This window comes from Hippocampus zosterae, chromosome 6 (assembly GCF_025434085.1).
Source record: "Hippocampus zosterae strain Florida chromosome 6, ASM2543408v3, whole genome shotgun sequence".
NCBI classification, from domain to species: Eukaryota; Metazoa; Chordata; class Actinopteri; order Syngnathiformes; family Syngnathidae; genus Hippocampus; species Hippocampus zosterae.
Genome location: NC_067456.1, coordinates 7,930,899 through 7,943,238, shown reverse-complemented (window position 1 = coordinate 7,943,238; position 12,340 = coordinate 7,930,899). Strand labels below are relative to the sequence as shown.

The 12,340-nt window shown below is 42.8% G+C and overlaps 1 protein-coding gene across 1 annotated transcript in view; it reads left to right on the top strand.

Annotated features, from left to right (window-relative positions):
- fbxl17 (F-box and leucine-rich repeat protein 17) overlaps positions 1-12,340 on the top strand; it is a 188,233-nt gene that overhangs the window by 53,627 nt on the left and 122,266 nt on the right. The window contains exon 7 of the mRNA XM_052068487.1: positions 3,894-4,001. Coding sequence (XP_051924447.1) covers positions 3,894-4,001 — 108 coding nt within the window. The remainder of the gene's footprint in view (positions 1-3,893; positions 4,002-12,340) is intronic.

Sequence of the window (12,340 nt, the reverse complement as noted above, 5' to 3'; positions counted from 1 at the left end):
GTTGAAAAACAAATGCAAGAAACTACACTTGACACTTTCAATCCGCCGTTTTTTGGGGCCATTTGGGCAAACTTGCCACACGTCCAATGAAACACCTCAAATGTGAATATTATTATCATAATATATATTTTTTTTACACTATTTGACAAAGAGCGGGATGATTGACGACCTAAATAATATGCGGCCACTTGGTGCATCGCTGGCCTTCGACGAGAATGTGCCACAAGATGAAACGCATTCACACCCGGGGGCACTACCTGTTTTTTGGTGACTGCAGCGCTCGCAACAATTACTTTGCAACAAGACTCACACAAAAGCCATCTTTATGATTGCGGCATTCTGCGATTGCAGTCCGCTTTTCTTCTGCTCGTTCTTACCCCGTTTCGTAGGCGGGCCGTTAAATCAGATGCCGACTGAAAGGTTTGAATTTGGTGTCTTTTGGCTGGCCACTTGGCTTCCAAACAAATGGTAGCCATCACTTTTTTTCTCCCATGTTTTTAAAATCAAAATCCTTTCAAGTCTTAAGTGGAGCAATTTTTTTTTTCCCAGGTTCTACATTTTTAGCCACAATGTCGTACTTGCACACAGACAGACACACACGAATAGAAACCTAATCTGATACGGTACATGACCACTTGGTCTGTTGTAAGCTTTTGGGATTTTTTTTCTTCTTATTCTTCTTAACCAGTCCGCCTTTTCTCACCTGCTGAGAATAATTTGAAGATGTGTAATGTTCTCTCTTTGGTCAAACAAGACTCAACACACTGGTGTAAGCGCACCCATGCACTGAGAAAAAAAAAGCCTTTGAGGCGGCCACTCTTGGGAGTCCACATGTTTGATTGAAGCCTTTTCATTGTTGTGAGTTTCTTGGTTCAGGGCGTGCTTCTGGAGCTCAGCTTTTCTTTCTTTTTTTTTTTTTTGAGTTGCATCCACACACAGAAAACAAAATTGATCCCTCCTTCCTCCATCCCCTGTTTCCACCCTGCCCCGCAAGATCATGTTCCATATGCATCAGGTTTTCCAGTTGGGAGCACTGACTCCCCTTCGGATAATCACTTCTGACTGCAGCGAGAGGCCGATCGGTGCTGTGGCGGGTCCATACCTGAGGTGCAGAATTTTAAAGTGCCTCCAGCTTCTCTTCTCTTCGGGGTGGTTGATTTATATTGGCACGTGATTTAAGCACTGGAGGAATTTTTGTGTTTCATCCTCACAACTTTTGTCAATACCATATTGACTTTTCACCACTTTGTTCATGAATTCGTTTAGTCAAACATATCTTGGTTGGAATGATTAAAACGTCCCTCCCCTTTTTTTAATGTTTGGATGTTTTCAACACGCTTTGAGAAAGTCATGTTTTCATGCTACGATGATTGCCAGTCTGTGACACCATTTGTACTCAATAATAATAATACAAAAAGACGAAATTTGAACTTCGGAAAACAATAAATCGGCCTCTGAATTTGCACAAAACATCAGAATTTGATGCAATAGTCATGGAATATCTCACTCGGCATCTTGATCAAGCGTACCTTGCAAAGTTTTTATGAGGGTTGACAACAATCTGAACGTGAAACGGGTTGTTTGAAGTTGCAAAGTGAAAGATGGCCAGCACCATACACTATATTGAAGAGCTTCCAGTGTCCTAAAAAAAAAGAAACATACCTCTGGCATAAAACATTCAAAGCATACCTCAACATCTCTTGAAGTTATATTGGAGTGCATGACGAGTAAGCTTGTTGGTTTTTTTTTTTGTTTTGTTTTTTTGGTAGAAGCAAATGAGAACTAAATTATTTTCGACATAATGTAATTGGTAGTGCGGCGTTACATTGCTTCATCTAGTCCACCAGACCTCGCGGTCACATTCCATTATGAGCCGTTTCAACCCTTTTCAACCACTTTGGCTCCTTACTGTTAAGCTTGAGAAACACACCTTTAAGCTTCAGCTGTGTTCCGGGAAGTGTTTTTCACAGATAAGCCGTGCAGCATGTGACTTGGACAAAGATAAATGGACTCTGTCTTTCTTGTTGTGACGTCCTGGAGCTAAAGTGTTGGTGACATTGATGATCGGGGCCAACTTTGTCCACTAAAGCGGAAAGTTAAAAAAAAAAAGGGGAATAGGGAGCAAAAACCCCAATCAGAAACAAACATCAAATTTGGTGGTAAACTTGAGGGTATTAACTCAGTTGTGGACACAGGGGCATACAAACCAAAATGTTCCTCATTCGAGGAACAAAATCCAAGTTTTACTTGTTATGGAGACTTGACATCATACTTCAGGAAAATAAATGATCATTATCTGATTAGAAATTACTCTATATTCCATCCATCCATCCATTTTCCGATCCGCTTTGTCCTCACAAGGGTTGCGATGGATGCTGGAGCCTATCCCAGCCGTCTCCGGGCAGTGGGCGGGGGACACCCTCAACCAGTTGCCAGCCAATCGCAGGGCACACATGGACGAACATTCATCCATGCTCACACTCACACCGAGGGACAATTTTGAGCGTTCAATCAGCCTGTTATGCATGTTTTTGGAATGTGGGAGGAAACTGGAGTACCCGGAGAAATCCCACGCAAAAAACTCCACAGAGGAAGGCCGGAGGCAGGATCGAACCCATGACCACTGCATTGTATATTGTGACACTTAAAAATTTTATTTAAAAAAACAACCCCCCCAAAACAAACAAACAAACTGCAGGGTGGCCAGAAAACCATTAGGGCCGTTTCATTGCGTGCGGGAGGCTTGTGCGACAAGGTCGGGGCCAACTGAGTCGCGGGCAAGCTACAATTGCAAATTTTTAGTGCGTTTTGATCGAAGTGTGAAGGCATAGTCTGTATTTTCTTATTTATTCCCTTGATGTTTCTTTTAGGTTCATGAAAGCTGATATTTTATTTAACGACTCATTTGAATTTGTCAAAATGGAAAGGCCTTTTATTTTCATATTCTTTGTCGTTCTGAATGAAAAATACACTTTGCTTTGAATATTATCTCATCATGTGACCTGACCAACCGCAATCGAAGGAGCTACTGACTCGTTGAAAAATGTGTTTGCGGCTGTTTAGGGTTTGCATTTGCTGCTCAACACGGCAAATAGACGACGGGCAGATCCCGCCAAATGCAATGTGGGACGGCGCAGTGAGATTAGAACTGCTTTGTCACATAAGCATTTTGCCACTGAATCCCTTGGAAAAACAAGGTTTTCGTTTTGTATCATATTGTTTTGGGACTTTCAGAAATGTTTCGCATTGGCGTAGACGTGATTAAAAAGGATTTTTTTTTTTGCTCTCTTAAAGTCCTTTGGCGCTCCGTCCTCAATTAATCAGCCCTCCAATGTCGATTCGCTCTCATTTCTTCTCATCTTATTTGCTCGTGGTGATTGATGAGAAGGCTTTGAGAAGCACGGCGAAGACAATCTCCCACATCTTTCTCGGGCGTTTCTGAGAGTGAAACTTGCTACAGTATCAATACCTGTATTGATCACCACAATATGAGGTGGTGGAAATGTTCTACTTCCCCATTGATCCCCAGCCGATCCATTCGGAGCCTGCTCATGGACGCCTGGGTGAATGAAAGGGAGTGGTCCATCCATCATAAGTCGATGCCACTTGGCAGACAAGTCCCGTTTTGCCTATTATCCTCCCCCCCCCCCCCCCCTCATTCTGTGGTCCCACTCTGATTTCTTTACGTCATCTGCTCAAAACAATCCAGAATGCTGCGCAGATGGAGCTGACATTTAGTTATGAATTTGACAACAGCTGTCTGCGCCTACTTGCTTTGAAGACATTCTCGACAATCCTTGTTTACAAGAATGTTGTCATCTCCCATCGGCATTGCTTTATTTGTGTGTTGCAAATTGAGTAAGCTCAACAACATCTCTTCCTGTCTTCTCCAGGTCACTGATCAGTCGGTGCGAGCGGTTGCTGAGCATTGCCCGCAGCTGCAGTTTGTTGGTTTCATGGGATGCCCCGTGACATCCCAAGGAGTCATCCATCTCACCGCAGTAAGTATCATATAGCTTTTGGATCATGATTGTTATTGGCACTAAGACCTCAGAGTTTTTAAAGCTCGATATTGGGTAGTAAAGGGTCGTGTGGCAGTTGGAGGATTGATGGTTCAACTCCCAGTTCTGGTTTCGTGCAGTGTCCAAAGCTGTTTTCCCGTTGGTGTATTTTTATTAAATTTCTCCGCACACCTGCTTGACTGTGTGTTCCGGCATCGAGTGCCCTGCGTAATTATTGGCACCCCTGGTTGAGATATTTTCTTGAACTTGTAATAAATTATTATTTTTTTTTTTAATAATACAGGACCAAAAATTTAAAAAGTAAATTGAAAAGAAAATCTAACCTTTAACCCTTTTATGGACAGCGGTTATTACAGTGGACAGCTTATGTTATCGAGTTACAGGGTGCATGAAAAGGTTAATTCAAGTGCATTTATTTAGTGGTGAAATAAAAGCCCACCTTAAGAAATCACGATTTAACTTCTAATCATGTGCGCCATTATGATTAGCACACCCGCTGTTCATACTTTGTCAACCCCATTTTTTTGCAAAAAACAAAACCGCACCAAATTGCCTCCTATAATATTTCCCATGATGTATGTTGGACCACTCCACCACTCCATCACAAACATCCAGCGACCTGAGTTCTCCCCTCTGCAGTCTCCTGTATAGTTCCCTCCATAGGTTTTCAATGGGGTTGAGGTCTGGGGACTGAGATGGCCACAGTTGGAGCTTGACTCTGTGTCTGGTGAACTTGTGCTTCTGCATAAAAACATGTAATTCATCATAAGGCTTTTAACACATCTCAATTGTGGAGGGCACCTCATTCCAACACACAGAACAGTTTTTCATTGCTTGTGGATGATCACTCTTCACTTTGAAAAAAATATATAACTTAAACTCACACCAAACTTCAGTTTAACCTTAAACATAGTTTTGACATATTTCATGAAAATTCATTATCAGGTGGGAGAGAATTTCAAAAGAGGGCAAACATCCGCCTTTTCATCTGTCATCGGGAAACCGGCACCGTTTTTGCAAATGCCGTGTTGTGCTAAACAAAAGTGGCAAAGGGAAGATCACAAAATGTGCCATTTGAAAAATACGTTGAATAGCAAAGTGGAAGGGAATTGCTGCGCTGCTTCTTATCAAATTTAAATCAATTTGCGTCGCTGTCACTATTCCGCCGACACGCCCCGACCATCCAAATATAAGCCTTTTATTCAACAAAATTTATTGAAACGATACCATTTTGAGCCGGTCGGTTGGCCTGGGAAAGCAAAACACTTCTATAAAACATCCCATCTATTTAAATAGATGTATACACATCGCAACTAAATAACGCGAGGACTACACAGCTTGAACGACTTCAACACAGACACTGTAACCTTAATGACCCAAAACTCATTGATTCCCGTGCAATTAAGGCTCTTCATCTCGATGTGAGATGGCACATGATGCTGGTACGAAAACTGCATTATAGATGAAGGCATTGGTTTTTTTGCAAAGTAGAATTCCAGTCGAGATAATGTTTCTGTTGTGCTAATTTATACCAAAAAAAAATCTATTCGGCAGCACTGAGTGACACTTTGGAACATTGCTAGCTTAGCAAGTAACGTACTTTATTATTTAACTCCATATATTTTCTTACCCCACACCTCAGGATTTTTTGGGTCTTTTTTTGTTGTTGTTGTTGTTTTGTTTGATTTGGGTATAAACCGAGTGCGGCGCGGGGTCATGCATTGTTCCAAGTGGTAAATGATACTTTTTGTGTCTTTTATCTCCGACTTCATTTTGAAGTTATGCGTTCACTTTTAAATCTCATGAAAGCCTAATGAGATGAATCCCAATAATATGCCACTTGTCTAACTGCACCCCGCTGTTTGTGTATTAGCATGCTAATGAGTCGGGGCTCTGTGGTTAAAGATGCTTGGCGCCATATAAACACGAGACACACAAAGATGAATCTTGAGATGGCATTCAGTACGCCGCGCTTCTCACTTTTGTCACAACATCCATCTAGAATGCATGGTTGCTCTTATGCGCCAGCGTGTATTGTATAACCACTATTGTGCTCTTGTAACACCATTCGATTTATTTCTGATGAACTTGTGCGCAAGTGCAAGGGGGAATGTCCCCCATGTGGGGCTCATGCGGCCATTCGCTCTCAAATGCAATTACTGTTGTGTTAATAGGACCGAGACAGCCGATACCTCCTTACATTATTAGATTAAACAGCAGATTAATTTGCATTTATGGTTTTGGCCCCCGCTATCATCTCAGCGGCCTCTCCTGACCTTGGCCGTGGTGTTGTAGACAGACTGTAATGAAGCCAGCCAATCATAACGGCATCGGCATACACAGAGGTGAACGTGTACACGCACAGTCTGCCTTATACTTCATTATTATTTATTACCATGTTAACCCACGGGGAGTTTTAGCGACGCATAATCCTGATTTCTTCTTCTTCTTTTTTTTTAAAGTTAGTTGCTGATTGGTTATTGATTGTTTATTTCAATTACATGCTCAACTTTCAAGATGTGATGACCGCTTTATTTGATCACATGATTCATTGACATCAAACCATTCCGATGGGGGCTTAAGAGGCTAAACGGGCCAGACATTTATTCAAAGAGACAATTTAATCAAACCCAAGTTGCACATCCCCACCAAAACAAACGTTCCAAAAAACATAGAACCGCCATTGGGTCTCGTTGCTACATTCACCCACAAACATGCAACATCCCGAAATCCTGGAGGGACTTATGGCAAGATCTCACTCCCAAGACCCGGAACACCGCCAATATCCTTGTAAAGATTCAAAGCCGAAGAGACATACCAGCGAAGTAAGCTTCAGTGGAGTAAATGCCTCCAAATTTTCTTGCCAACTGTAAAGGAACAATGTCAGACCCGTTCAACCAAAGCAGACACAGCATAGATTACAAGGCTGCATCAATTCCTGCTGGAAAACTTGCACTCGAATGAACCTGGTCACTAGAGGAAAAAAAAAGTACTTTAGGACACCAAGTGAGGATGATGAGGTGGTGATGTGAATAAGCTAGCCTCTATGCAGTGTCCAACGGACAGCCGTTGACATAACCAAACCTTGTCATTCGAAAGGTCTGTCCTCCCGAACACTAACCAACACCCTAAATCGGGTTGCCATCAAAGATAAATCCTGGAAAGCATTTTCACACTATTCTGCCTTCAGAATCCCCAACTGAAGCGAGCAAAGTCTCGCACTTAAGAGAAGAACCGAACCGGTCCTGTGCAGTGGAAGAACTATATAGTGGCTAGAAAAGGGACCTGAATCCCAAGACGTGGCACCATTCGTGCGTGAAGTGTTAAAGCGTTGGAACCAACACATGGAAGGAATTTCTTGTTGTTGCCATGAATCACTTCCTGGTTCTTTTTCTGAATGGATGGCCGTCCAGGAACGTAGAAATCTCCACGCAGGATTCAAGTCATAGTTCTGTTATTTCCACTAACATTTTTGTGTCGCGTTCTGCTCAATTGCTCTTTTGACTTCCTCCGTAAAGCATAATCTTGATAGCATTTCCTTGAATGAGGTGATTACTCCTCGTTTATTCAACCACTTGGTCCCACCCATTGTCAATTGAAATGAGTAATCCTGCATTTTGAATCGTTGCATTTCTGATGACTCCGTGGACTCTGCATGCCAGTCCAAGGCTGCACCCTTTTTTTTTTCCTCGCTCAATTATTACACTCCCTCTCCCTTATTTGCCTCCACAATTGCATGCTGTCTCTTTGATAAGATACCTATCCCCCTTTACTTGCTACTCTGTTAGCAGAGAAGTGAACTGGACAGAATCCATTATTTTTTATGAAGTTCTCTTCTATGGCATCGTCATTTCAGATTGATATTCTTCCCCTGTTTTTTTTTCTCCCAAATGAGAATATGAGGAAATCAATTGGAAACGGTATTTTTCTAATCACACGATCTGATTCTTGAAATGGGCCTCCCACGGCGTAAATGCAGATGGTGTGCCGAGAAACTCTAAAGACTTGGCCTTTAATGGTTTTGTGGTGTTTAATTTCACGCGGGCTGTGCGGCCCTCCCCTGTCAACAACTCAATATTAGTCGCACGGCTCTGCATGCTAAGCTATTGTCTTGTTGGTGACAACAAGAAACATAGTCGATTTCTGCAATCTGGGAGCAACATGCAATTCTGTTCCAAAACGGATGTTTGGGAGCAAAAACACACTGAATGAGCATTCTTTTGGGGGTTTCTACCATGGCTGGGCTAATTTTGTTATTTGAGCATTATAACACCAATATATAGATAACGGCGGCCCGGTGGTCCAGTGGCTAGCGCATCGACCTCACAGTGCGGAGGTATCGGGTTCAATTCCAGCTCCGGCCTGTCTGTGTGGAGTTTGCATGTTCATGGGTTTTCTCCGGGTACTCCGGTTTCCTCCCACATTCTAAAAAAATGCATGGCAGGCTGAATGAACACTCTAAATTGTCCCTAGGTGTGAGTGTGAGCGCGGATGCTTGTTCGTCTATGTGTGTGCCCTGCACTTGGCTGGCAAACGGTTCAGGGTGTCCCCCGTCTACTGCCCGAAGACAGCTAGGAATGGCTCCAGCACCCCCCGTAACTCTTGTGAGGATAAGCGGATCGGATGGATGGATATATAGATAACAAATACAATTCTAAATATTTCCCGAAAGCTACCTTCTATTTTGAACATGAACTGTAACATGGTAAAGGAAGCCAATACTTGCTATTACATGTAATGATTTTCGAGTGAGTGGTGCTTTTGTCATAACAGACTTGGAGGTGGTCCTAATGACTGTATAAGATTAAGACTGTGACAATAAGGGATGGGTTTGGCGTAATTCAGTTCCTCGGGACTGTTTGCTTGCCTGACGAACCCGCTTGTCAATTATTTTGTGCATCACAAATGAGTCCCATGTAACACATGTATTTTAGTTGATATTTTCTAATATGGCGTCAATTCCGTAGCGCAATATAAAAACGTACGATATAACGCTCTTTTGTACATTGTTATTGAGTACACGGGATCACCTCGTTAGCATGTCACCCCGTGCCGCACTCTGTGTTGGATTTACGCTTGATCCAACTGTTCCGCTAATATAGCAGTTGAATTAAGCTAGGGTCGATATCATGATAACAACAACACTGATGTAATTTGTCTTCATCAATATTTCATGCCTTCACCCAAAGAGAATCAATAGGAGACGCAATCAGGAAACAGATTGATTAGCAGTGTTTTTGTCATAGAATTGGAAATGCTAAATTCTTATCAGTCCCCATCCCTAATGACAATACAGTCAAGAACAGGGTCTTAAACCGAAGCATAAACCACAGTGCGGAACACATGCCATTTTCTGATTTTAAAATCCCAGCAGAACACTTTTTGTAAGTCCCAAACAAAGCAGATCCTGTCCGGGGAAACGACGCTTTCTAATGTGATTAAAAAGTACTTTTACAGTGATGTGAGGTATTATTTTGACTTTAATGGCGGTAGGTTATCTATTCAAAACTCACGTTTTTCATTTTAATTTCGACCAATTATAATCTCGTAAAATTTTAATTGGTACACTTAACACATAAGTGTAAAGGTTCCTCTGAACCCAACACAGAAAACTTTGTAAATAACAATCACAGAGTCAACAGAAAAAAACCCTCAAATTAGGCTTGGTTATGCTATTAGCACGCTGCTCCTAACTCGCATTCTTCTGATTAAAAAGTGTTGAAATCCCCTTTTGTTGCCATTCCCATCTTTCAGTTTTTGAACTTTCCTATCGATCTTAGGACGTTGCCTCCCTCATGCATATGTGCTCTGCTTGTTTCGCACACAAACACAAACAGTCCCACTGTGTCTCTCCATCCTCCTGTCAAGCGCAGCTCTTTTCTTCTGGTAGTGATTAAGTCCAAGGTCGACTCTATTGGAGTCGATGTGAAGAGAGCCGCTCTCGGTGGCGGCGAGCGCGTCGCTCTGAGATGGCTTCCCACAATGCCCCTCGTCATACATCAAACTATCAGTGCCACAAGACAATGTCGGCCTCATACACTTTTGTCCCCTCCCCAACCACCCTCTGTGAGAAAGTCCTAATGTCAGGGCGAATGAGAGCCGCCCTGAGACATAACAAATGACGAGCCTGTTGAGGAATGTGTCAGAGATGAAACGACATAAATTTGGAGTCTGCAATAGCTTTGTGTCGTCTCTCTGATCTGCGCGACTGGGACTTTTCTGGTCTTAATTTGGGGCCTTGTAGCTCCATTCAGCCGTGTTGTCGCGGTGGTTTTGTTGTTCTGCGCCACAGAAATTTGGGACCTTTGATAAATATTCCCTAAATTTGAGAGAACTGGACCACAAGTAATACCTCACGCTCTTTATGTTTTTCTGACCATGTCAAAGTGTCTAGTATGGGACAGGGAGTCTATTCACTCTCAGAACCACAATTACATGCTTCATTCTTTGTGGTAGCTGTGCAGTGGCCGTATCAATACGCTAGCCATTGGATTTATAAGTAATAATTGAAATAGATGTAATCTGGCCCTTGGGTCAAACTTCCACCCACATAAAACTGTTTATACTCCCCTGGGCTTCTTCCATCGAGGATCAAGCTAATTGTTTCTGTAAAAATGTACTGTTCCAAATTATTACGCACAGTTTTTTAAAGAATTTTATAGGTGAGGAAATCAAAATCTACAATTTCGTTTAAAAACATCCAAACAGGTGAAGTTACATTTTCACATATGAGCTCTTATTTGCAATTTTTGCAAACATTGAACATACGAGTTTTTGTGAGTGCCGTTTGCATAGACAATTTATAAAAATAAGAGGATCAAATTATTTGCACAATATTTTGGGAACGCGGGATAGTACTGTGCTAGCCTCGGTGAACTTCCATATGTTCATACTTTTTGGATAAATTGGGAATCTGGACTTTTCAACAGCATAAAAGGGGCCCCCACAGCGAGGCATTTTTCCAATTTGTATAATATGTCTGGCTCAGTTTTTCCACCAGATGCCCTTCCTTGCCACACCCGAGTAAGAAAGACAAGCAACTAAAAACAAATAAACTGGAGTTATTTTTGCAGTTGCTCTTTTGAGTTATATCATTGTCGTCAGCGGTTTTCTCTTTTGTCTTATCATCACGGATTCCCTTCTGAATGGGTATGAGCAAAGAAAAAAAGCCAAACAAAACACAAAACACATGGAGGAAGCCGGGGATTGAAGGAAATCAACTGATGCCGAGCCACATTGACACACTCGAACCCATATGTCTTACATTTCTTGTTCTTTACATTTTATACGATCCATCCATTTTCTACCCCCTGATCCTGCTGAGGGTCGCGGGGGATTTTCATTCCTTCACATTTGAAGTTGAACTCCAAGTTGCTTGACTTCCCAACGGGTGATTTCCCATAGATCTCGGTGTGTAATTGGTTTGGAAGTCTTTCACTCTGGCATGCACCTCGCCTTATAGTCGCCCTCCTACAAGGGATGAGTGATGTCTGGCTTTGCCACGGTCTGCCGACGCCTTATCTGGCATCCCCTCCCTACTGGTACACTGGAAATACATTACCACTCTGACCTGTGTCACACTGATAACCCCACCCGGAAACAAGCTAATGAGCTCAATACATGCCTGTATCTTTTGCTGTATGAAATAATGTGTGTGTTTGTGTGTGTGTGTGTGTCTGTGTGTGCGTGTGTGTGTATGTGTGTATGTATGTGATTGCATACTTTTGCACCGCCGTTGTGCCCCAGGGGGCAAGTGGGGATAATTTTGGCAGAGGAGTGGGGGGGAATTGGTTGAGGGGCTTTTGGAGCAAGAAAGGTTATAGAGGTTGGGGGGGGGGGGTGTCGCCAAAAATGGTAATAATAATTTTCTCTGCTGCTGTCTGAAGGAGATTGGGGGATTTATAAATGAGCAAAGAAGAGCCCGTGTGTGTGTGTGTGTGTGTGTGTGTGTGTTTTGCGAGAGTAATTGAAGAATAATTCATTTAGCTGTCAGACGTTTTAATCCACAGACGGAGGGGCGATGAAGGGATTGTTGACCTCGAGTCGGGTTGGGCAGGCGTGTTGCATCTTGGCTGGTTATTGGCCAAGCGAGTGCCACTGTCCTGTCTGGCTGCCAACCAGCGCTCTTTGTTGTCCGTCTGTCTGTGTGGGTGCGCGTGTACGTGAGCGCACGTGCAAGTGTTCGCCGGGCCCCAGACGAACCAGCGCTAGCTATCTCCTCCTTGAGCCTTTCCTCACTACTGAGTTTGTTATCAACACTAGCACATGCGGGATTAGCGGCTGAAAGGGAGGGAAAAAAAAGTGTGGCGGAGGAAATA